Source organism: Callorhinus ursinus, unplaced genomic scaffold, assembly GCF_003265705.2.
Source record: "Callorhinus ursinus isolate GAN/ISIS: 27379988/994484 unplaced genomic scaffold, GSC_fseal_2.0 scaffold29, whole genome shotgun sequence".
Lineage (NCBI taxonomy): Eukaryota > Metazoa > Chordata > Mammalia > Carnivora > Otariidae > Callorhinus > Callorhinus ursinus.
In genome coordinates this window covers 15,148,006-15,174,390 of record NW_027397091.1, presented here as the reverse complement: position 1 = coordinate 15,174,390, position 26,385 = coordinate 15,148,006, and the positions used below count along the sequence as shown (strand labels likewise).

Sequence of the window (26,385 nt, the reverse complement as noted above, 5' to 3'; positions counted from 1 at the left end):
TACATTTTAGAAAACTCAAAATTATAGTTTTAGTCCTCAAACATCCTGCTGCAAAGAGCTCAACCTCCCTAGGAAGACTCTGGGTAAATAAGGACATAGTTAACTCTGGTCTCACTCCTATCTGCATGGGGCCCCTGAAGGCCCACTCAGCTACCACAGGCCACCTCCCCAGGGGCAGGGAGGCCTAACTACAGGTCAAGGACCACCCAGACTCCTCAGGGACACACAGCTGAAGATGGGGTTCCTCAGCTTTTTAAAACTCACACCCGCTTTTGTAAAACAAAAAACAAGCCCTCCTCCTTACTTGGGAATTTTGAAATTTTGAAATAAATTATAACTGGAAGTCCACCAAAACATGGTAATTTGAGAATGCTCTTGCACACCTCAGCCCCCACCCTATGCATCAGTAAGTATCACTTTTGGAGGGTGGTTAGAGGTTTCTGTAGTGTCAGCCTGGGGGAAGGCCAACGGCAGATCAAAACTAGCAGCTGCTTGCTATACTGGGGTCACCGGGCCCATCTCTGGAGGTAGCCCAGCCCTGACGCTGAAGCAGGACTGCACGAACAGACTGTGGAGACAGGGCCATCATTCACCTATGGGACCCCCACTTGGACGCTGACCCAAACAAATCACTGTAAAGGCACTTTTGAGGCAATCCCTAACTGTGACTACATATTGACTACTAGCTAATTCTGAAAATGAGTTCACCTTGTGAGTGGTAATAGGCATTAAGGTTATGTAAGAAAATACCCCTATTTTTTAGAAATATCTACCAAAGTAGGTATGAAATTATATGATATCTGGGATTACCTTAAAATATTTAGCAAAGGGCAGATGAAGCAAATGTGGCAACAATCTCGATAATCACTGAATCTGAGTGGGGGGGGGATTGTTGCAGCATAATTTAAAAACGTGGGGTGCCCGGCTGGCTCCGTCAGTGGAGTATGGGACTCTTAATCTCAGGGTTGAAGTTCGAGCCCCACATGGGGCGTAGAGATCACTATAAAAATAAAAATATAAAACAAAGAGTCAATTAGGGCAATCACAGAATTCCTCAGCTCTTTGAAGTTATGGAGATAGGTGCTTCTGCCACGTTTCGCAGCAAATGTTCACGTACAACGATCACAAGCTGGTTTCCAAGTTTGGAAAATGTCACTTCTTCCATTTTACTTGTTGGGGTCATAATCCCCAAATCTTTAAAAAGTAGAGAACCCTCAGGAAGAGGGGCAGGAGGGGGGCTAAGAAATGCTGCTCCCGGCCCTCACGCGGCAGACCGGAGCCCGGGCTGCTCCCTGAGGACAGAACCAGGTTGGCCCTCAGGCAGACGTGCCACTCCCCGTGAACAAAGGGATGCGGGGCTGGCTCTACCTGCGGGCCTAGAACAGAGGCTCCGGACTGAGGGCCACAGGTCTCGGAATCAAGATTTTAAATGTGCACGCACAGTTTTCCAGAGAGTATTCAGCTTTCTTTGGATCTCACAGGGATCCATGTCCCACAAAGTTAAGAACCACTGCTCTTCATTAAAGAGAGTCTGAAAGCAACTTGGTTAGATTGAAGCTCTGGCCATAGATTGTCACAAGGAAAGATTTTTATTTGAGAACATCTGATACTTTTGGAGAAGTTCCTGCTGGATCCAAATCACCCCGCCTGACAGTCCCTCTCCAACACGCCCCCCAAACCCACCAGCCTGGTCCTGTAGGCACCACGGGCTCTGTCCCCCGCTGGTTCTGCTTCCGCCGCCCACAGCCCCAGCCAGCCGCGCAGACCCTGCGACCCCAAACCAGGTGCACGGCCACGGTGGCGGGGGGGGTCGGTCCGCCGGCGGGAGAGATGCTAACAGCAGAGCAGGTGACACGCATGTGCACACAGACACTGTTTATTTCGACCGCGGCCAAAGTCAGGGAGAGACGGCAGAAGCTCAGTGCCCTAGAAGTCCTCCTGGGTTCAAGGGTTCAATGACGGCTCGGTGCCAGGCGGGAGAGTGCTGGCCTCCGTGTGTGCTGCACCTCCCGCCCACTCGTGAAGGGCTACAGCCCTGCGGGCACGACCTCCATCGCCGCGGCTACCGCCCTGCCTCGGCCTTTACGTTAGGCCGGAGTCTCTCTGCGGAGCACGTCGGTTTAGCTACTCCTTTACTCCTGCAGGCTGCCGGGGGGAGGACAGCGGCATGGTGCAGGTCTAGCGGAGTCCCCAGGTGGGGGCCGAGGCCTCAGCAGATGGGACAGGACAGTGCTTTTGCTGAGGGGCTGCTCACTCCTCAGTGCCACCGCCCACTGCCTGTCTAGCCTCCGGGGAGAGGTCTGAGGTTAGGCCCACGGAGCCAGGAGCACCTGCCCGTGGGCCTACGTGAGGACCCACATCGAACAGCTCACGCGTCTCTGTGGAGCGCTGCGTTCACCTCAGCGCCGGAGCCTCAGGAAGAATGCGTGTTTACACTCTGTACTCTCCAGGGGGTAATACTTATCATAGAAATCTAAGACGTATTCTTCAGTCTTGAATCCAAACTTCTGGTAGAGCAGCATAGCGGGGTTGCTTGCTGAGACGTGAAGGGTCACATCCTTGCCCATGCAGGTCTGCCAAAAGGGTGGAAAAGTACCAGATGAGAATCAAAGAGCCTGAGGGAAATGAGTAGGTGAGGGAAGTCTGTGAAGTGTAGGTAGGTAGTTATGGCAACCGAGGACAGCAGAGCTGGCAGCTGGGACGCCCAACACCCAGCAACAGCTGGGAGCCCCAGTCACTCTGCGGCCGAGCCACACGCTCACGGAAACGTTCGAGACTGAGGAAAGGGATGGCGTGCTGGTTGTTTTTGCTCTCTGAAGCAAAGGGCCCAGGGGGATAGTCTATTGTCAACTGGATTATTTTATTTATAATTCAATTACACTTCCAAATATCACACATATCAGTACCTGGCACTCTGACAATCTTGAAGAAGTTGAGAACAAGATGAGAAGTTCTGCTTTTTAAAACTAGATGTTATCTTGTACTCAAACTTGTAAAAATGCCCTTCCTACACCTACTAGAAAAGATGCTGTTATGAAGCTGGATACAAGGTATTAGGACTTTCGTTTAGTTATGAAACCTAAAGACCCGGTACAGACCTTCGGAATCCCACAGGCCCCCTGCCATCCCTCCCAAACTGGCAGAACTAGCTTGTGGTTTCTGTATTCAGCACTGCCCTAATCCTGGGGGGGGGGTTGGGGGGGGGGAGGTAATCTTCATTCCGTTAATACGAGGCAAGTTCTTAAGATTCTTTAATTAGCTACAAATGAAAAAAACCAAAAGTCATATAAACTAAGACCTTGTTTTCTAATGAGGAAGGCACCGAAATACTGAGGTTGACAGGGTCCTTGAGATTTTATAACCCCTGGTTCCCCACCAGGCCTAGATTAAAGAGGCCTCTCAGGTAGACAGCTCTCCTCTTTTCTCTGCTTCACTCACGTTCTGGGCCCAACAGCACTACTGTGAGTGTATGAAATGAATTTCGTGGAGTAACGCTAGTGTTCTGTGCATGGTCCAACCACGGCACCTTTGAGTACTACTGCCCGGCTGAGCAGTACTGTCTGGGCCTAGGGCTTACAGTCTGGCTGAGGGCCGGGCCCTATGCACAAGGATAAACACTCCCGCACCTACTTGCTGAGCACTCAGTAAGGACTGACCCTGCACCAGGCCTTCTCTGAGGCGCACACAGGAGTGTTGGCCCTGCACTGCCCGTGGGCCGTGCCGCTGAAGGGAAAGGCAGCAGTGCTCCTGGCAGGATGATGGGGTGGGGGTGGGTGTAAGGTCATGGCTGTGAGTGGTGGGGGATGGGGTGTGGTACAAAGAACTCGGAGTCTCAACACAACAGCAGGGAGCTCGTGTTAAGTGCCGAGTGGGGAGGGAAGAAAGCAATTTCTAGAAAACAATTCCAGATTCCTGGAATAGAAGTATTGAGCACGTTTCATTAAAAACTGGAAAAATGGGGCACCTGGGTGGCTCAGTAGGTTAAGCGTCTGCCTTCGGTTCAGGTCATGATCCCAGGGCCCTGGGATGGAGCCCTGTGTCGGGCTCCCTGCTCGGTAGGGAGCCTGCTTCTGTCTCTCCCTCTACCCTTCTCCCCTACTTGTGCCCTCTCTTGTTCCCGCTCTCTCAAATAAAATCTTTAAAATTGGAAAAATGACACTTTATCTTCTCCTTCCTCTATTTAAAAAGAATCTTGCCCATGTAACACACAATCCTCCATGCCAAATGGTTTCTTTTCTTTTTTTTTTTTTTAAAGATTTATTTATTTATTTATTTATTTATTTATTTGAGAGAGAGCGAGAGAGAGAGAGCAAGCGAGCACACAGAGGGAGAGGGAGAAGCAGGCTCGCCACTGTGCAGGGAGCCCGATGCAGTCCTCGATCCCAGGATTCTGGGACCATGACCTGAGCTGAAGGCAGACACTTAACACACTGAGCCTCCCAGGCACCCCCAGCCAAATGGTTTTGAGATAAAAGTTTACCAGAAAGACTCTGGGGGGAGGCGCGCCTGGGTGGCTCAGTCGTTAAGCGTCTGCCTTCGGCTCAGGTCATGATCCCAGGGTCCTGGGATTGAGCCCCGCATCGGGCTCCCTGCTCTGCGGGAAGGCTGCTTCTCCCCCTCCCACTCCCCCTGCTGTGTTCTCTCTCTCGCTGTGTCTCTCTCTGTCAAATAAATAAATAAAATCTTAAAAAAAAAAAAAGGATTCTGGGGGGAAATTCCTTACATGTTTTTCTGATGTTAGTTTATAAATATACGGTATATTTTCTTTAACAGTGGTACAGATATATCAAAGGATGAATTATAATTCAATATTAAAATCAAGTCTCAAAAGCTTATAAGGCTCATACAGTAATAATAAAGTGAAGAATAATCAGCGATAATAGAATATGTAGTCCTGGTTGATACAGTTTGGCTAAAATGTTTTAAAAATACTTAAAAACTTTTGCAACAGCATAGGTGGCATTACGCTCAGTGAAAGAAGTCAGACAAAGACAGGTACTGTATGATCTCATTTATATGTGGAATCTGAGAAACACACAGTGAAAGCTGAACTCCCAGATACAGACAACAGATTGGCGGTTGCCAGTGGCAGGGCTGGGGGCGGGCGGTGAACTGGCTGCAGGGGCGTCCAAAGAAACAGACTTGTAGGTTATAAAACAAGTCAGTCCGGGGGCTGTCCCCTACAGCACGGAGACTAGAGCTCACAACACTGTACTGCATATCTGAAAGCTGCTGAGAGAGGAGATCTTAAAAGTTCTCATCCCAAGAAAATAAATGTTTGTAGCGATGTCTATGTGTGGTGACGGATGGTCACTAGACTCACTGTGTCAGTTATACGCCAGTATGGAAAAGCCCCCAAAGACCACAGTTCTGCTTCCGCTCCTCAGAGTCATGCCAGCAGGCTAAGAGCAGCAGGAGTTACTAATAGGGGTCGGTCCTCTGAGTGCTCTGGGCTCTCACTTCTGGTATTTTCTCATTTGTCTACTATACGTGTTTACAAACTGGTTTCTTTGAAGCCTGGGCCTGAACGGTGATCTTATTTCAGAGGGGCGAAGATTTCTGTGTGTTAAGAGCCTCAGGAGGGATAGTGACTAGTGTTTTCTCCCTGGGTTTCCGAGACCACCCACTCTGTTGGGCCGTGCGGGGAAGGTTCAGCCCAGCATCATCCCTCCATGCCTCCTCCATGTCTTCCAGGGGAGCCCAGAGGCAAGCTGGAAGCACAGACAGCTTACCTGAATCAGATGATAAATCATGAATGTTGCAATTCCTGCTCTTCTCCATTCAGGATGGACAAACAGAAATGAAATGTAAGCTTCATTGTACTTTACGTCGGGAACCATGAAGCCAAAGGCAATGATGACTTTTTTATAAAGGACAACAACACTGAAGTCTGGATACTGCAGGCACTCAGACAGGTCAATGCCTAAGGAAAAGAGATAATTGGAGATTCAAACTCTGTGCCTTCTGGAATTAACGAACACCAAGCTGTTCAGTCTGGACTTACAACTACACCTGCATGCTAAAAAAAAAAACAAAAAACCCAAAAAACCAAAAACAAAACTGAAGACAAAGATATTAGCATAGACATCATACATTCGGATCATACAAATAAAATGAATTTTAGAAAATATCAAAACTGACACCGTCTTTTCTAAGTACACACGTTAAAAGAGAAGCAGGATAGGGCTGGTAGCAAAGGGTGCACAGGTCTAGAACTGGACATACCTGGCTTTGAACTCAGCCTTCTCTACAATGTGTGTCAGCCGACACCCCTCTAGATGTGGGCCTCAGCGTCTGCACACCCAGACCTCACAGGGTGGGAGCAAAGACCCCAAGAGCCCATACTGTTGTCTTCTTCACCTCATATGTGTAGTTTACAAGGTCTTTTGTACAAAGGCTACATTTTACAGTAAAGGGAATAAGCGAACAATGATTGCATGCATAAGGTATGGAGGCACCCAGAGTAAAGTCAGGAAGTAGTAGATGCTCCCAGAATGCTCCTTTTGGCCCCCATACCACTCCTAAAAGATGAGCACAATTCTGCCACCACACGTGCACTACTCCATGATTATCAGACAACAAAGATGACACAGCTCTACTCCCGGTGAAATCTTATCTAACATCTGGAAGACATGTAATATTTCCTTTACATTTCAAAGCAGCACAGTAAGACAGATCCACAAAGAACGTGTTTATATTTAGCGATGAAAATGCATTCATTCTTTACTTGGTGGCTTTGGTCTACAGAGAGAAATATATTGAGGCTGGTAAAAAGACAAATCATATCGGGTTTACTCGTATTTTCAAATTGGGGTATTTGGGGGCGCCTGGGTGGCTCAGTCATTAGGCGTCGGCCTTCGGCTCGGGTCGTGATCCCAGGGTGCTGGGATTGAGCCCCGCATTGGGCTCCCTGCTCGGTGGGGAGCCTGCTTCTCCCTCTTCCACTCCCCCTGCTTGTGTTCCCTCTCTTGCTGTCTCTGTCAAATAGATAAATAAAATCTTTAAAAAAAAAAAAAGTTCAAATTGGGGTAGTTGGCTTTTCAAAAATGCCTTTTGGCTTTATTTACACTCTCCCCAAGGAATAGCTAAATAAACAGAATTACAGAATTATTAAAGTGTCCCAACATGCCCAAGCTACCACTCAGTGTATCACTGGTAGACACTACCTGGTACCTAAACATATGTAGAGGCAAAACAGGATGAATCTTATTCTGGAAGCAGAGACAGACAGGGAAGAGAAAGATACAAAAATACTGTTTATTACTTTAATTGCTGGCTTCTTGATCTTAGGAAGAAAGATGTGTTCATATCTTACTATTTCTATGTTAGCAGAGACAGACTAAATGAAATCATGAGTAAAGGTTTTAGAGTCACATGACATATACTAATTTAAAAATATCACTAAAGCGAACTACACAGAAAACTGATCTGCCTAGTCTGGGAGGGGAACATACCAGGCCAGAAAAACTCCTGACACATGGAGTTGATCGTTGGGATGTGATTTGGCCGGACATAGCAGTAATCAAGAGGTGCCTCGGCTTCCGGCGTCCAGTGAGGGTCACTCCTGTGCAGGTGGGAACGAATCTGTGACAGGAGCTGCAGTTTGGGTGGCTTTGTTTCATAATCACGCCTCCAGGATCGCAGAAAAAAACAAACTCAAATCAAGAAACATACTCCATATCATTCCTAGCCAAGTGATTCACATAAACTCTTTACTCTGCTTGAAATTTTAAGCTAACTTGTGCTACTTTCTATGGCAGATAGCTTGACAACTTGAAAGCCTGCTACTTTTCTGGTATGAAATTTAAAATCTGCCCTCTGCACCTGCCAGGAAGCCTACTTGTGCTGGCGGCGAGCCTTCATGAACAGAGTGAGGGACCAAACAGCAGCCTGACTCAAGCCTGCGTGCTCTGGCCCAGGACAGAGCCCAGGGAGGGAGGGTGCAGCTCTGCCAGGGCCTCGGGGGCAGGCCCGCACATTGCCTCTCATAGTCCCAGTGGATGGCAGTGCTGGGCAAGGAGGATCACATGACTCTGCAGCAAGTACCGTCAAGAAGACAACACACTTTCTCAAGACAGCACCGGGGGGCCTCTCTAGTCAGCTCAGCTTCCACAGCACTGCGGAGACAACAAGACTCATCATCCCCAGATGTAAGCCCAACTGAGACGTCTCTCCAATTTTTTTCATTTTGCAGATTACTAAATATATACAACTTTAAAACTTAAAAGAGGGTGCCTGAGTGGCTCAGTCGGTTGAGCGTCTGCCTTCAGCTCAGGTCATGATCCCAGAGTCCTGGGATGGAGCCCCGCATCGGGCTCCCTGATCAGTGAGGAGTCTGCTTCTCTGCCCCTCCCCTCGCTGATGCTTTCTTTCTCTTTCTATCTCTCTCTTGCTCACTCTTTCTCAAATAAATAAATAAAATATTTAAAAAACTTAAAAGAAACACAATGAGTTTAATACTCATAATGAAATCTAACAGAGTTAACTTATTCTTGCCTCTTTCAAAGGACTGTCCTTTCTGCAAAAAAAACCCAAAAACTACAGTCGAAACAAGCCAAGGATAAGACTGGACACGGAGCACAGACTCAGTCCATGTTGATGCCTGCTCCCAGGGGAGGGTCTGGACTCACTCCAGTGGGGGACCATGGTGCAGAAGCCACCAATGCCCTTCCTCACAACACACTCAACATCACAGCTCTTCTCCTCCATGTACCTGATGTAAGGCTTCAGGATCCGAGAAGTGTAAGGGCTGACAATACTCTGGTCCACGGCCAGATCTTCCGATCCCACCAAACGATACAGAAACCTAGTGGTCTGGTGCCGAAACCCCTTCCTGGATGGCAAGGCAGTCTAGGAGAAAGAAACGCTGGTTATGTAGGAATTAGGTCACTCAAAGGATTGGTTTAATTTCACAGGGATAATTAGTACGTAGGACATTTTTATGTGTTGGAAAGTAGGTCTTTTTGTATTACCTACTTGGAACGCTCAAATTTCCATACAAACCTCATAGGTACCTCTCATAAAATCAGATACGAAAAACCAATGCTGGTTGTAACAGTTTATAAAACTGAAATAATTTAAAACATTTTAAAGTTACTTAAAAATTTTAAGTCGTTTAAGTGAGTGGAATGCAGGACTGAGCACCGGATTTACAGCTTCTGTAGGTTGCATTCTGCCTAGTAACACCTCTCAACACGTGGGTCACGCTGCAGGAGTCTGTTATCCACACAGCAGGAGGGGCTGACTACTGCTGCCCCTGCGTATGGGTTTAGTAAAACAGGCCTCTATTCCACTGGGTATATTTGACAGGAGCAGGACTGATGTAGACAGTTGTCCCTATGACAAATCACGAGAGCGGAGAGGCCCTCCCAGGGGTCGACCGAGGAGGTGCTCTGGGTTCTGCAGGTGGGTGTCCAAACAGAACAGGTAGGTTTCACCCTGGGAGCCCGAACAGAGATGTCTGTTTCCGGGAGTGCTGCTCCAGGGCCCTCAGTCGTGTAGGAACAGAACATGTGCAATTAGGGTTTTACAGCATAGAGCCCAGATGGAAGATTAAAAGGCACATTTATAAAGTGGTTTGCCAAGGGCTGGATGAAGTTTAGAAACCTGAGTTGTTTTTGGAGAGTCCGTTTGCTCTTTAGCCTAGAAAATAACTTTGTTGGAAGAAGAGCAAGAATTCCTTCTTTTATAATTTGCTCTCATTACTTTCCCCAACTGGACACCAAAACTTTCAAAGGATGACTTTGAAATTCTTCCAGGATTTTCAAATAGGTTTCAGAGGGAAATTCAGAGCAATGGCATATAGTTTCCAAACATAGCCTCAACACTTCCTCCCGCGCCCGTGGGGACGTGTGGCTCCTCCTGTCAAGCGGCAGAGTCTATTCCCTCCCCTTGAATCTGGGTGGGCCTTGGGACAGGCCTTGACCAATGACAAAGTGTCAGAAGTAACATTCTGGGACCTTGAGCCCAGTTCTTAAGAGGACCAGCAGCTCCCACTCTCTCTCTCTTCCAGTCCAGCTGCCATGGTGTCTAGGCTAGACCCCAGAATGTCTAGAGGCCACATGGAGATGGGCTCTGGAGGAAGAGAAGCCATCCTGATCATTCCGATCCTGACTGAGCTCCCTGCTAAAGGCAGCCACGGGCATGACCTCAGCCTTCAGCACATGGGGTAGAACCACCACCCAGTTGAGCCTAGTCAACCCACAGAATCAGAAGATTAAACACTGCTTTAAGCCTCTAAGTTTTGGAGTGGTGTGCAATGCAGCAACAGATCACTGAACCACTGGCCCATGATGGACCATCTGGTTCATGTCTCGAGGTGAGTTGTGTGGAACTCCACAGATGTCATCCAGTACCCTAACTTCTTTCCACCTAGCCCACCCGCAACGTCTGCCTGGATCATTGCCACCCATTCTCCACACAGAGCCAGATGCTTCTTTTAAAAACAAATACATTCACTTCCCTTGGTCAAAACTCCTATGTGGCTTCCCTTACAATTCAAAGTCCTTACCTGTGACTGCAGGATCTACCTGTTATCTCTGGGGCCTCATCTCCCACCCACTTCCTCCACCACCACTATCTATGCTCCAGCCTCACACACCAAACTGTGCTGCCTTGGGGCCTGCCCCTGGGCCTTTTGCCCTGAACCTTCTTCAGCCCGGCTCCTCCTTGTGGAGAGGATGGATGGGGTCGAGTGCTACCTCGGGGGACACTGTTCCAAGTGGTACTGCTGCCTTCTGCTCTCCCACCCACTACAGCACCCACCCTGCAGGAAATGATCCTGTTTAGTAAGTTAGTCCTGTTACCGCACTGCTCCATCAGGCGGGCACCTTCTGCCCTACCTCACTGCAGCATCCCCAACTAGAGGGGTGCTTGGCACACACGAAGTACTCAACTTAGGTCTGCTGAATGACAAAATGGTGGCAGGGGGAGGGTAGCATCCCAAAGTCGAGTAAATTTGGAAAATATTAAATGAGTTTCTTCTAACTTCTAGTTCTAAACAAAATGGAGCACTAGGTGGGCTGCTGGGTCCCTTTCCCAAACCCATTCTGAAAGACACCACAAAAGTGAGAGGGAAGATGGAACACAAAGGCTATGAGAAACCTCGGGAGAGATCCAAGGTGGCGAGGTACAGGGGAGGCAGCAAAGGGCAGCCTAGGGCAGAGAAAGGCTTTCCACCATGGATGGGGATGGGGGCACTTCCTAGTCAGTACACTTCCTCTTGCAAGCTCTGCTCTAGTGGATCTCTGCCAATCAACTCTGCCTGCAAGCATCGGCTGGAGGGGTCACAGCAGGACACCTGGAGTGCTGGAGACTTCAATTTGCCAAGAGGACAAGCTAGGAACCAGACTTTTGCCCCTCCCTCAGATGTATACACCAGCAAAGGCACCTGGTTACACCAAGAGAATATTCATTCACAAGGAAAAAAACTCAAGATATGTCAACAAAGAGTATAAAATAAAACAAAGTAAACAAACTGTACTGGAAAAGGCAGAATTAATTTACCAGACAGTCAAGCATTTTTAAAAAAGCAAATAAACAGTCATCAGGGAAATGCAAACCAAAACGACAATGAGATACCACTTGACACCCACTAAGATGCTTTAATCAAAAAGACATAACAACAAATATTGGTAAGGATGTGTGGAAAAGTCAGGTTTTCATAAAGTGCTGGTGCAAATGTAAGATTGTGCAGCTAATGTGGAGAAGTTTGGCAGTTCTTCAAAATGTTAAACACGTTACCATTTAACTGAGCAATCCCACTCCAAGGTATATACTGAAGAGAAATAAAAACCTATGTCCACACAGAGACATCTACACCAATGTTCAAGCAGCATTATTCACAAGAGTCAAAAAGTGGAAACAACCCAAATGTCCATCAACTGATGTATGGATAAACAAAATGCATCCATACAATGGGGTACTATGTAGCCATAAAAAGGAATGAAAGTGCTAATATATATTACAACATGGATGAATCTTGGTGAAAACATGCTAAGTGAAAGAATGCAGTCAGAAAAGACCACATATTATATGATTCTATTTATGTGAAATGTCCAACAAAATAGGTAAATCCATAGAGGCAGAATGTAGATTAACGTGGGCTGGCTGTGGGGGGTTGGCCAGTAACAACTAAACCATTTAGGGTGACGAAAATGTTCTAAAATTGATTATGGTTATACAATTCTGTGAAAACAGTAAAACCATCAAATCGTACACTTTAAATGGGGGAATTGTATGGTATGTGAATTGTATCTCAATAAGCCTGTTTAAAAAAAAAGCATAATAAATAGGTTCCAAGGTAATAAAGGAACTTGGAAACAGAAATGAGTGTAGTTATGAAGAATCTCTTATTCATTACTAGATATTAAATACATAATCACTGAAATAAAGCACTCAGTGAATGAGTTAGGGACAGATTGAGGATCTCTTCAAACAGGCAAAGGAAGAGATAAAGGAAAGAATGAATGGTGTCAACACCCATATTAGAAGTCCATAAAAGAGGGGAAAAAATAAAAGAGGAATATATTTAAAGAAGCAATGATGAAGAATTTCCCAGATTAAAGAGCAAGTGAGAGGACTTCCAGTTTCCTGTCCAGCATATAAAGAGAATGTAAGCTGTCGCTGTACCCTAACAAGTAAATTGTTGAACAAACTGAAAATCAGCAACTCTTTGTAGATCCATCAGAGAATTGTGATCACAGAGCAAACTACTCCTCCCCCCAAACTGTAAAGACAAACAGGTGGATACAGAGAAGCATTACTTCGCAGAGTAGAAACCTCCAGGAACAAACTGACAAATTGATGGAGGCACAGTGTGGACAAAGGGGAGACAAAAACTCCAGGGGGTGTGGGGGGGGGGGCACATTTTTGTGACTTTTACCTCCAGGAGCTCTACCAGGTTCTCACGGTAAGGATCAAAGAAAAATCTCTTCAGGCTTCCAACTGGGAAAAGGTAGCTGTTTTGAAAATACGTCAGGAGTCCATTGTTCTTCTTAACAAGGTCTGCCGTCAAGAGAAACTATTATACCAGAACCTAACGTATTAGGTTTTATCAGAACCTAACCAACTTGTGGAAAAGGAACTAGCCACCTCCAGCTCCCGCCAGCCATTCCACACCACCTAACTGGGTAGGCAAATCTGAGAAGCACTGTGATAGTCACCAGCCCATGGACACATGTTCACTAAAAGACTGAGAACTAATCAAAGGTCCACAGAATGCTTCTCACCCTACATCTCACCACTATACCACTAAAGGCCTATTTTCCACAGTTCCTTTTACCTAGGATATCATATTTGGCTTTCGAAAACAAATTACAAGGCATACTAAAAGGCAAAAGACACCGTCTGAAGAAACAGAGCAAGCATCAGAACCAGACTCAGACATGGCAGAGATGTCGGAATTATTAGCCTGGGAATTTAAGACAACTATGGTTAATATGTTAAGGGCTCTCTTAGACAACACCCAAGAACAGATGGGCAATTTAAGCAGTGAGATGGAAATGCTAAGCAAGAATCAAGAAGAAATGCTAGGGATCAAAAACAGTGTAACAGAAATGAAGAACCACCTTTGGTGGGCTCATTAGTAGACTGGGTAGGGCTGAAGAAAGAACCTCTGACCTGACAAGAGGAACTTCCAAAATTGAAAAGCAAAGAGAAAAAAAAGACTAAAAAAACCAGAATGGAACAGAATATCCAAAACTGTGTTACAACTACAAAAGGTGTAAAATACACATAATAGGGATACCAGAACGAGAAGAAAGAAAGGAACAGAAGAAATATTTGAAGCAGTAATGACTGAGAATTCTGCCAAATTAATCAGACACCACACCAAAACCACAAATACGGGAAGCTCAGAGAACAAAGGCAGGATAAATGTCAAGATGAAACCGCTTAAAAGCATAAAGTTGAACAAAAATCAAAATGGTTGCACTAATGCTTCAGTGAAGCTCGATTTTATTTTATTTTTAAAAGATTTTTATTTATTTATTTGACAGAGAGAGAGAGACAGCGAGAGAGGGAACACAAGCAGGGGGAGTGGGAGAGGGAGAAGCAGGCTTCCTGCTGAGCAGGGAGCCTGATGCGGGGCTCGATCCCAGGACCCTGGGATCATGACCTGAGCCCAAGGCAGACGCTTAATGACTGAGCCACCCAGGCACCCTGAAGCTCGATTTTTAAAGTCACCTTGTTCCTCTCTTGCACAACCATTCCCCTTCCCTTCCTAGCCTTTTGTTTCAGGAACCCGATACTATCCTGAAGACATGTCCAATGAGGTTGGCAGCACATACACAATACCTGTCAAAACCAGCTAGATCCTGTATTTCCCTATAAAACTCCCAGCCCCCTCCTCGGGACCGGCTTGCAGTTTTGAAGGCCTTAGCCTGCAGCAGCCTCCTCTGCCTGGCAAAGCAATAAGCTATTGTTCCTTTTTATCCCAAACTCTGTCTTTGTGCTGTACTTGGCTCTGAAGCACAGAGGTTAGTGGTTTTTGACAACAAATCAGCATATAAGACACCTATGACTGAAGGAGAAGCTCTGTCAAACAAGATAAATGAGATAAAAAAAAAAAACTTTTAAATGCACAAATAAAATTAAAGATTGGAAACGAAGACAAAATTCTGAAAGCTTCCAGGGTGTGGGAGAATAAAACAGGAGACTACCTACAAAGAAACAAGAATAAGACCAACAGTGAGGCTCTCAGCAGCAACACTATATGCAAGATGATAATGGAGAAATAATTTCAAAATGTTGAAGGAAAAAATAAAATTACAATTTTATATCCATCTATGCTATCATTTAAATGCAAGAGTGAAATGAAGATAATCTTAGGCATACAGGTATCCAAAATTAATCTCAAAAAGACCATATTTTAAAAAACTGTTGGGGTGCCTGGGTGGCTCAGTCATTAAGCGTCTGCCTTCAGCTCAGGTCATGATCCCAGGGTCCTGGGATTGAGCCCGGCATCGGGCTCCTTGCTCAGCGGGAAGCCTGCTTCTCCCTCTCCCAATGCCCCTGCTTGTGTTCCCTCTCTCACTGTGTCTCTTGCTCTGTCAAATAAATAAATAAAATCTTAAAAAATAAATAAAAATAAAAAACTGTTAAAGGAAGTAGTCTGATAAAAAATTAATCTAGGAAGAAATGATGGGAAATAAGAGTAAACAATTTAGTGAGGTTTACTGTTATCTAAATAAACAGTACAAAAGAAAAAAGATAAGAGCATGCAAAAATATTCTGTTTGGAAGAAAGACCACATGATAATACTAAAAAATTAACAGTGCTCACTTCGGCAGCACATATAATAAAAAATTAACAGAGAAAAAGAAATATATGTCATAAGTTAGGACCTACAAAAAGAATAAAAATAGAGCATATAACTTTCTTTATAGCAAAGAATCAACTTCATATACACTATTTTCTGACCACAACATAATCTGATTAGAAATTAAATCAATTACTAAAAGAGACATTAAAAGTTCCTACATATCTAAAAACCAAAAAAAAAAAAAAAGCAAAAAGCACTCAGTCGGATTACAGAGGAAATAATGAGAAAAATTACAAACTGCTAAGTACTGATTGATAATAAGCTCACATCATTTCAAAGGTCCTAAGTCATAGCTAAAGCAGTATTATAGGGACATTTATGGCTATGACTGTATTTATCAGAAAACAGGAAGGAGTATGGATGGAACAAGTGCACTGATAGCTGCTCCCCTGTGTAACTGCATTAAAGTGATACTAAAATTCCAGGTTAGGATGGGGGATTAATCACACAATTTTATCCCCTCCCAAACCCACTAAAACTATAGAATCAGCCTAAAAAAAAAAATAAATAAAAAAGAGAAGCATACAAAAATAGAAAGATCAGGGGAAGAAACATCTGGGAAGCAGATGGACAAATACTAACTGCTTTAAAGCCAAAATTCCAAGCTGGCTTTGGGTAAGATGAGAACCAGGCCAATCTGTACTGCAGCATCCTCCTAAAACCTAGGGGCAGCACCAGACTCCTCTGGAGCTAGGAAAAAATGAGGCAGTAGAATAAGGAGCGGGTAAAAGCTGTGTGCACTGCAGTTCGATCCCCAGGCCCTCATCCCCCTCCTGCCAGGTGGCTGCCTCCCCACAGATGTCTGGATGTCCCATCTCTAGAGAAGGTATAACTGGCTCTCTGGGAAGGGCAGCTCCCATGGCGTGGAGGTATGAGTCCCATAAGTTGAAGGCTAGGGTCACCCTGACCCTAGGAGGTAACCAGGGTTCCAAGACTGGAAGACTGGCCCAGGGGAAAGACCCCAAGGAAGAGACAGTGGGGGTCCACATCAAAGGATGCTCCCAGATAATGGGTCTGGAGACAGATATCCAGGTTGAGCCTCGTTTTCCCTCAGAATGGGAAAGCACCACTCCAGTACTGCTCAGGTATCTCTCAGCTTTACCCAACGCTGGCGTGGGATTTTGGCTGAAGTTCAAGATCTTTCGGACATGTAAGGTCTTTAATTTTATTTCCCAGGCAGTTTTCCTCCAGAAGCCACTAAGAATGCGCTCCATGAAAGCAAGGGGGTAAACCTACAAAAAGGTGAAGCTGAGGCACAGGAAACTAAAGATTCAATACAGAGGAAGGGCGAGTAAGTCTCTAGTGAGGGGAGGTCCCTGGACCACTACTGAGTGACAAGTGTCACTCGAGGGGCAGGCACACCAAGGCCATCATCTTAAGTCCCTGCTGCAGCACATCATCTTTTATTTAGTTTTGTCATTTTATTTTTTTCATCGGAAGTGCCCTCCTTAATTCCCATCCCCTGTTTCCCCCTTCCCTCCACCGCCTTCCCCTCTGGCAACCAGCAGTTTGTTCTCTATAATTAAGAGTCTGTTTCTTGATTTATCTTTTTTTCCCCTTCATTTGTTTCTTAAATTCCATGTGAGTGAAATCATATGGTATTTGTCTTTCTCTGACTTATTCTGCTTAGGATTATACTCTCTAGCTCCATCCATGTTGTTGCAAATGGCAAGATGTCATTCTTTTTTATGGCTGAGTAATATTCCGTGGTGTATGTGTATTTATATACATATATGTGTATATGTATATACATATGTATATATATAAAACCCATCTTCTTTACCCACTCATCTATTGATGGACACCTGGGCTGCTTCTGTAGTTTGGCTATTGTAAGTAATGCTGCAATAAACACAGGGGTACATATATCCCTCTGAGTTCATGTATTTGTATTTTTTGGGTAAATACTGGACCATCTATTAAACCCAGGGAGTTGTAGCCCAGAATCTCATCAGTGCTCAGTTGGGTATCACCATGTACTCTCAGACTCCTCTACTCCCTCCATGCCCACTCCCTGGATCAGCAGAGGACACTGAAGCACATCAGTTGGGAGGCAGGAAATAGAGGGCCCCGCTGCCCCTGCCCAGATTTCTGCCACTCTGTGTAATATACACTGCAGCCCTGCCTGATGCTCAGACTGTGGTAAGCCTTGTTTCCCAGGACTGCCTAATGACCTTGAACACTGACTTCTCTAGAAAGGGGTCATAGAAGCTGCAGCCAGAACATGACTGTGTGAGTTTCCTGGGGCTGCCATATCTATGGCCCACAAACCTGGTGGCTTAAATAACAAACTTATTCTTCCACAGTTCTAGAGGCCAGAAGTCAGAAATCAAGGGGTCAAGCAAGGCCATGCTCTCTCTGAATATTCTAAAGAAGAATCTACTCCATGTTTTCTCTTACCTCTTGGTGGTGCCAGCAATCCTTGGTGTTCCTTAGCTTATAGACACATTGCTCTGCTCCAGCCATCACATGGTAGTCTCCCTGGGTCTGTCTGTGTCTCTTCTCCTCTTCTTATAAGGACACCAGTCATATTGGATTAAGTGCCCACCCTGCTCCAGTGTGACCTCATCCTAACTAATTACATCTGCAAAGGCCCTATTTCCAAACAAGGTCACACTCACAGGTACCAGGGGCGAAAACATCAATACATTCTTTGGGGGGGCACAATTCACTCTACAACAATGACCCAGAGAGACTGCTCAGCTTACCCTCTCCTGGAAGCCTCCCTCGAATAGTGGCAAAGTCCTTACAGAGCTAGACGGGTGCCTCCTACTTAGCTTTTTTAAAACTAAAAGTGACATAAAAAAACTCAGAGTGGCTCCCTTTGGTGGGGGGGGGAGTGGGGGGGGAGGAAGCAGTATACAGAATTTCCATTGTGCTTGTAATGTTCTGTTTCTTTCTTTCTTTTTTTAAAGATTTTGTTTATTTACTTGACACACAGAGAGACAGAGAGCACAAGCAGGGGGAGCGGCAGGCAGAGGGAGAGGGAGAAGTAGGCTCCCTGCCTCTTAACCTAAGAGACAGATATAGAAGCATTTATTTTATTAATCTATAAACTATACTGACATGTTCTACGTATTCTTCTATAGTTATAGGGCACATTTCACAATTTAAAAAGTTAAGTATAGGGATTAAAAAGACAAACCCAAAAGAACAAAGAAAAGGTGAGGAGAGATGACTGTGATGAAAGTGGATGAGTAAGTGACAAACGGCTGAGACCAGAGAGCCAGAGCCTAAGGCAGCAGTGAAGACAGGCCAGGAGCAGCATGATTTACAGGCAGAGCCTCGGAAAAGACAGCAAAGCAACGGGTCCTGCTAATACTTAGAGTGGGCAAGAGGACTATGGACTGAGAGTCTCTTAAGAGGTTAAAGCCTCCAATTACACCTCCACTGCCCACATCCAAAAACCATCTTTCCCTCCATGAGCAGAAGGATAGACTGTCCGGAGAAGCTCGGCAGAGATTCTGGACTATTGGACCTCGTGGCACAGCCAAGGGTGGGACTGAAAACAGGGAGCCTCAGGGAAGTTTGCCAGCTGAATGATAGGCTCCCGGCCCTCCCTACTCACCCCTAGGGTGCAGGCCGGCAAGTTACTACCTCCCGGGACAGATAGAAAATAGGAGGAAAAAAAAAATTAAGGGATCCATCTAGAGTAGGGGTTGTTGGCAAACTATACCCCACAGGCCAGACCGGGCCTGTTGTAGTAAATGATGTGTCATTGGGACACAGCCACGCCCATCCATTATATCTTGCTCTCACACAACAGCAGAGTAGAGTAGCTGCAACTTAAGACTGTGTGGCTGCAAAGCCAGAACCATCTACTGTCTGCCCCTTTACAGAAAGCCCGACAACCCTTGGTCTAGACAGTACAATATCCAGATAATAGGTGTGTTCTAAAAAGACAGAAGAGAGAAAATAGAAGACAGGAAATGAAGAAGATGTTCCAGAATTCCAGGAGAGTGTCAAACTGAAAGGGCCCACACACCACATGGCCAACACAATGGAAGAAAAAGCCCCACACATGGTACATTACAGAATAAGAACAGAACACTGGCAGTATCAGCCCACTAGTTTCCAAAGAAGACAGAAAAATGTGCAAATAATCCAAATAGGCAATTCACCAACAGAGAAACAATTAGGAAACATGAAAAATGTTTTAAACTCACCTGTAAACAAAGACATATAAATAAAAAATAAGATTTCACTTCACAGCCATCATATTAGCAAAAGTAGTTAAGGCTGCTTAGGACCAAGAGCTAGCAAAGATTCAGGAAAATAAGACCTCTCATTCCTGCTGTGGAAAGGTGTATTCTTGAAGTTCTGAGTGGAATTAATTATTCCTGGGAGCACTCACAGACCTGGATTCCTCTGGATATTCTTGAGCAGCGATGACATGCACTCATCTACTCTTATGTGTGGTCTCCTACCTACACGGATGTTTACGTGTCCTCAGAGCCTGCTCAGCACATGGTCTGGCATATCCTATGCCCTCCACAAAAGTGTCACTCAGAGCTATGACACAAACCATGTGCAAACTCAGTACCCGCCAGGGACTAGGAGAGACAAAGAAAATGTCAAGGCTCTGTCCTGAACACCCAAAAGGCAACAAACAAACCCAGATGTATTAAGGGGTATTCATAATGAATAGTTTCAAAACATAAAGCCCGGCAATTTTTGTATCTTTCTCCCTTACTGTTTTCTCTCTCTCCCAGAATCACTCAGGAGTTTAAGCCCCAGCACAGCTCTGCCCACTCCGTGGTGCTCCCTGCCCCACCTCCACTACCGGTCCGAGTCTCACCTGGTATCGGTCAAGGATTCTGAAGTCCTGACAGGTCGTTCTGTATGTGGCTTGTCCAGCTGGAAGCCTAGAAACTCCTCCTTCTTTGGCTCCATAAATCCCATCAACTAACAGAAGAGCGGCATTAACAACTTGATCCAAGTCAAAAAGTGGTAATCCTCTATCCCTTTTCGCTTGCCTGACAATCAATTTCCGCTTCAGTCTGCGAGCTTCCGGCGTCATGGCTACCGCACTGGGGCAAGCTTCCAGCCGCTTCAGGAGCAGCTTCTCCTCGTAGATGCTCACAGGGGTGTACTTGGGCCCTTTAGGCTTCCTGTCCTTCTCCAGCTGAGGCTTCCTCTTCTCTCGAGCCCTGGTTTGCAAAGATGTGTTGGAATCTGTGTCTTCACTGTCAATGTCCATCCTGTCGGGCTTCTCCTCCTCACTCTCTACCTCCTGCTTTATCTGCTCCGGCGCTCTGACCTTCTTTCTGCCCCCGACTACTGCCCCGGACGCTGCTGCCCCAGCGGGGGGTGGAACGTACTCCATCCCTGGGTCTATGACCCCATCACCTTCCATCTCATCATCATCTGTGCAGAGCACAAGACAGTGTGATCAGGACTGAGGAAAGAAGAAATGTAGGGCACACTGCCCACGAGGTGAAAACACATGCATTATATCATGGCCCACACATGAAACCAAAGATGCAAGAAAGGCAAGTCTTACCATGAAACAAGGCTTGTGGTGGCATCACATCTGGAATCAGATCTGCTTCTGAAAGCAAGCTGGGTGTGGCCGAGTGAGAGGCGGGGGTCCCAGGGGCGGAGAAATCCAGAGATGGAGAAGGAGATGGGCTGGTCAGAGGGGTCCGGTCAGAGGAGCTCAAGGATGAGAAGTCGATCACTTCTCCTTTTTCTAGAATCACGTCTGGCCTGCGGCCACGGCTTATGAACTTCACCGGAGTCGAAGAAGTACTCCTGTCAAGAAAACCAGCCGCTTCCTTCTGGGCTCTCCTAATGTCCTTTGCTTCCTGAGTACGAGACCTTTTCTCTTTTAATTCCATGGCAGATTCCACAGGATTCCGACTCGCCCGTTTTCGAAGGCCCTCAACAGTAATGATGGGATCTAAAGTTGGTTTTGAGGCTGCCAGGAAAGAATAAATACCTAAATTTTAAATAAATACCTCAGCTTTCGCTTCTTTTGCTAATTTATTATTGTGAACTTGCTACCATGTTCAAAATAGAGAAATATTCAATGAATGCCCTAAACTAAGACTTAGAGCTTTCTTAAAAAAGGGATTATAACACAAATTTAAATGATTAAGTATTATCTTTTCCTTATCGAAACTGGTAAACATTAAAAGTTTGGTAATGCTCAGCAAGAATATGGGGAATGGGTATTTTCATGCCTTTCTAGTAAGGCATACATTTTATTACAACTTTTTGGAGGGTAATTTGGCAACACCAATTAAAATTCTGAATAAATAATGCCCTTCAATACAGCAATCTGTTTCCAGGAATTTTTCACAAATAATTTACACACAAATGTGTACAACTGTAGTATTGTTTAATATAACAACAACGAGGTAGAAGTAACCAAAACATCCATCAACAGGGGAATGGCCTATTATATATCACCATATTAAGGCCACTCAATGGGATACAATGAAAAAAAGAAAAGAAGGTAGATCTGCATGTACTGCTATGGAAAGATGTCTAAGGTATCCTCGTAAGGGGAAGAGGGAATAGAGAACAGGTATTATAGTATGACTTTATTTTTTCAATAAAAATGCTTAAATATGCAGAAATAACTTCCAAAAGTATTCACAAGAGATAGCAGTGGTTACTATGGGGAGTGAAAAAGCACAGGTGTAGGTGTGGGGGAGAGGGACACTGACAGGCTTTCTACTTTTCAATACTATTTGATTTTTTTCTCAATTATATTTTAAAAATTTTAAAGCTCACTAAAACTTTTTATTTGTTTATTTATTTTTAAAGACTTTATTTATTTGACAGAGAGAGACACAGCGAGAGAAGGAACACAAGCAGAGGGAGAGGGAGAGGGAGAGGGAGAAGCAGGCTTCCTGCAGAGCAGAGAGCCCGATGTAGGGCTCGATCCCAGGACCCTGGGATCATGATCTGAGCCGAAGGCAGATGCTTAACGACTGAGCCACCCAGGCGCCCCTAAAACTTTTTAGATTAAAAAAAATCAGATCAATGTGTGACTGTAAGGAGTTAATTTTTTTTTTTCAGTGTGAGAATGGCATCACAGTTAGGCTACAAAAGAGTTCTTATCTCCTAAAATTAACATACTGAGATGTTTTTTGTTTAAGATTTTATTTATTTATTTATGAGAGAGAGCGCTCACAAGAGAGCCCACGAGTGGGGGGAGGGGCAGAGGGAGAAGCAGGCTCCCCCAGCTGAGCAGGGAGCCCGATGCGGGACTCAATCCCAGGACCCTGGGATCATGACCTGAGCCAAAGGCAGACGCTTAACTGACTGAGCCACCCAGGTGCCCAGCATACTAAGATGTTTAAGAATTAAATGTTAATGCCTGAGATTTCCTTCTAAATAATCCAAGGGGTGGGATGGGTGGAGGGTTGGGGGAAAGTATCCAGGGGTCTAAATAAAATGAGACTACTAGCAGTTAACTGCTAAAGCGAGATGAAAGGTACACAGGGATTCATTACATTACTCTATTCATATTGGTGTATGTTTAAAAAATTTCCATACTAAAAAGGTGTAAAACTAAATGAGATTGGAACTAGAGAACCTTTCAGATACCAAAGGAAATTTACAGAACTCATAACTTGAATGCTCACCTTGGGAGCACATATACAACTGGCCACTTGATTAGGAAATGATCAAATATTTTTTGTATGGTGTTTATTTATAGCACACACAAAATGTGTCATAATGAAATTGCCAAAAAGAGTCACTCCAGAGAGGCAGATGGGCTATGCCTGGTACAAGCAGGATGTCTCGTAAGCTCACACTTGCTTGGCTTCAGGCTGGTCATCATGTCCTGTACCTCTCTCACAAGAGTACCTTTTACTTTCAGAGTCGAGGCAGACAGCTTCTCTCCTTCAGGCTTCATTGTTGGGGGCTTGTTGTGAACAAGCTTCCACCATCCTGGTTCTCCGAACTCCTGAGCACCCGAACGGAAGAACATCGGGCTTCCCACGCTGAGGCAACCTGCTACTGTGCTCCACCAAGTCGAAGTCTTTTTCCTGGACAGTCCAAGAATTTAAAAATTATTGGCTTTTCAATTCTCTCATTATGTAGAAAATACATTCTGTATACTCTAGGACTCAAAGCCTATGATACGCTAGGGAACCTCCAATCTTTGAAGGAACAGAGCCTAATAGTCAAGAGAGAGGCTCTGGGGGCACCTGGGTGGCTCAGTCAGTTGAGCCTCTGACTCTTGGTTTCGGCTCAGGTCATGATCTCGGGGTCATGAGATTGTACCCCACGTGGGCTCTGTGCTCAGCAGGGAGTCTGCTTGAGATTCTCTTTCTCCCTCTTCCTCTGCCCCTCTCCCTGCTCACGTGTGTTCTCTCTCTCTCAAAATAAATAAACAAATAAATCTTAAAAAAAAAAAAAAAAAAAAAAGGAGAGGCTCTGGAGCCTGTCTGGCTCTACCACCTTCTGGCTGCCTCAGTTTCTTCTTTAAAATCAGGATAACAGAACTTAGCTCGTAAGGTTGCTATGGGGATTAAATGAAATAATTCAAACAAAGCTCATAATAAAACACTTATCACAATCATCATCATGTTATGGAGTTTCACAGGCTAATTGAAGTGAACTTGAGTTGCTTTTATATGTGAATTAAACAGGAAACCAAGCAAGAGAATCACTAGCCCTGGTAAACAGTTCATTTTACCCCAGGAGTTGGATGCACTTCTCAGTCTGCTCCTATTTGCCTGTACATAGTAGAGTGGAATAAAACTATACAGTATGTTCCACAAATAGAGTTGAACTCTGGGGGAATAACCAGCTTTGAAAAAAAAAAAAAGAAGTATATAACAAAAACTTTAAATGATACGTAAAACGTCAACTATTCAGATTCCTGTTGAAAATGCTTTTAAAGGCAACTGTTGTATTTCCACCTTGAAAACATAATTACCAGAAATCCTGAAACACAGTCTCTCATAAGAAGACCAGCCTTAACAGTTGGAAAATATTGCTAGGGAGGCAAAAAGAAAAAAGCATTCTTATGGACAAAGATGTGCTAGAAAACAAAAACCACAAATATAAACTTTAATAGGCATGAGCACTCTCTGAGAGGGGACAATGACACCTTAGCTTCTGCCCCAGTGTTTTGGTCCCAGAGCACCTCTCCCACATTCACACCTTTTCCTAACCTTTCCAAACCCCACTCTTGCCCAAAGGATATTGTGGGGTGGGGAGACACGTTCCACTTGCTTTCTCACACAGCAGGTATGTTGGTCCAGCTGCTGGTGCCCCTTCCCCAGGTCCCTCAGGCTCTGCTCACAGTATAACCCCCACTCTCCTACTCTCAGATTCGCTTACTCTTTCTTCAGCCTGCTCAAACCTGCTTCTGAATCCCTGCAGGGAATTTTTCATTTCAGCTACTGTACTTTTCAGCTCCAAAACTTTTCTGGTTTCTTTTTAGGTTTTTCATCTCTCTGCTGATATTTCTGTTTTGTTTAGACTTCATTTTTTTGACTTTCTCCACATCACTTCTTTGGGCATCTTTAACACAGTTGCTTAAAAGTCTTTGTCTGGGGGTGCCTGGGTGGCTCAGTCAGTTAAACATCTGCCTTCCACTGGAGTCATGATTCCGGGGTCCTGGGATCGAGCCCCGTGTCAGGCTCGGGGCTGATCCCTGAGCAGCGGGAAGCCTGCTTCTCCCTCTCCCCCTGCCTGCTGCTCCCCCTGCTTGTGCTCTCTCTCTCTCTGTCAAATTTATCAGTAAAATCTTAAACATAAATACATTTAAAAAATATAAACAAACAAACAAATAAATGTCTTTGGTAGATCTACTGGTAGGTCGTTTTCAGGGACAGTTTCTGTTGGTTTATTGTGCTTTCCTTTGAATGGGCCATACTCTCCTGTTTCTTTGTATTCCTTGTAATTTTTTGTTGAAAACTAGATATTTGAATTTAAAAATGTAGTAACTCTGGAAATCAGATTATTTTCCTTCCCTGAGGTTTAAGGGTTTTTGTTTTTCTGATTGTTGTAGGGTGTCTCTGTATCAAAGATCAGCCTGAGGTATAAATTTAAGTTCTTCTCTGGCCATTCCCCTGGGCATACACGGTGACTTTCTAATTTTCTCTGTGTATGTGGTTACTTTTGATTGTCTCAGTTTTCAAGGTCTGGCTCCAAAAAGGGGACAAAGAGAAAAATGAAGGCGGGGAGGAAAGTGCCGGCCTTTTAAGTCCCCTTGAAGTCACTGCAGCCAGAGGGAAAAAGGTTTACAACAATTCAGGGCAGGTGTAACCCACCTCTTCATATTAATTTCTGTGATCAGAAGCAGCAATCAGTGATCAGAGCAGATTCCTGATATTTGGAGGACAGGGTCCTTTTTGTCTACCCTGACTCCCACAAGCTGTGTATGAGCTGCTTTGGGAACAAGTGCATTGCTGGCTGCCACAGGGCTGAAAGGTGTGGAATGGGGAAATGTCACTGTGCTAAGAGCTGAAATCCACCAAAATCAATGCAATTTACCTTCCAAGCCTCCCCCTGGAAGTTGCAAGCCTTCAATATAGACCCAGTGATCCAAAATAGTTACATCAGACAGATTGTGCCATTTCAACTGTTTTCTAGGTAGGGAAAGACTTCTGGTGCTTCCTACTCTGCCCTCCCCCTAGAATCCTTGTCATATAATAAACACTATGAATGTGTTTTATCATATTTCATCAAATGTAAGATTCACTGACTTTAAGATATACTATTTTATGTACAACAAAAAAAGAAAACTAGCCATCAGTTATGACACACTATCCCTTATAAGATTATATCCAGCTTGTATCCAGTTATCAGAGATGTGAAAATTTAAAAATGTGTGCATCGTAAAAATCAATGAAATATGGTAACAGAGGAAAGTATTCAAAGTATTCTTCACTGGGGCGCCTGGGTGGCTCAGTCATTGGGCGTCTGCCTTCAGCTCGGGTGTGATCCCAGGGTCCTGGGATCGAGCCCCACATCAGGCTGGCTCCCTGCTCCGCAGGAAGCCTGCTTCTCCCTCTCCCACTCCCCCTGCTTGTGTTCCCTCTTTGGCTGTCCCTCTGTCTAAATAAATAAATAAAATCTTTAAAAAACAA

At 44.9% G+C, this 26,385-nt stretch overlaps 1 protein-coding gene across 3 annotated transcripts in view; it reads right to left on the bottom strand.

Moving 5' to 3' along the window:
* Positions 1-1,570: 1,570 nt before the first annotated feature.
* The window catches only part of KAT14 (lysine acetyltransferase 14), a 34,398-nt gene continuing 9,583 nt past the window's right edge, over positions 1,571-26,385 (bottom strand). For all 3 annotated transcript variants that reach the window (XM_025876908.2, XM_025876909.2, XM_025876912.2), the window contains 7 exons: positions 23,147-23,328; positions 20,826-21,242; positions 20,121-20,689; positions 8,714-8,850; positions 7,455-7,630; positions 5,733-5,923; positions 1,571-2,573 (listed from right to left, as the gene is read on the bottom strand). In XM_025876908.2, the coding sequence (XP_025732693.1) occupies positions 2,400-2,573; positions 5,733-5,923; positions 7,455-7,630; positions 8,714-8,850; positions 20,121-20,689; positions 20,826-21,242; positions 23,147-23,328 (1,846 nt within the window). In that variant the 3' untranslated portion in view covers positions 1,571-2,399. The remainder of the gene's footprint in view (positions 2,574-5,732; positions 5,924-7,454; positions 7,631-8,713; positions 8,851-20,120; positions 20,690-20,825; positions 21,243-23,146; positions 23,329-26,385) is intronic.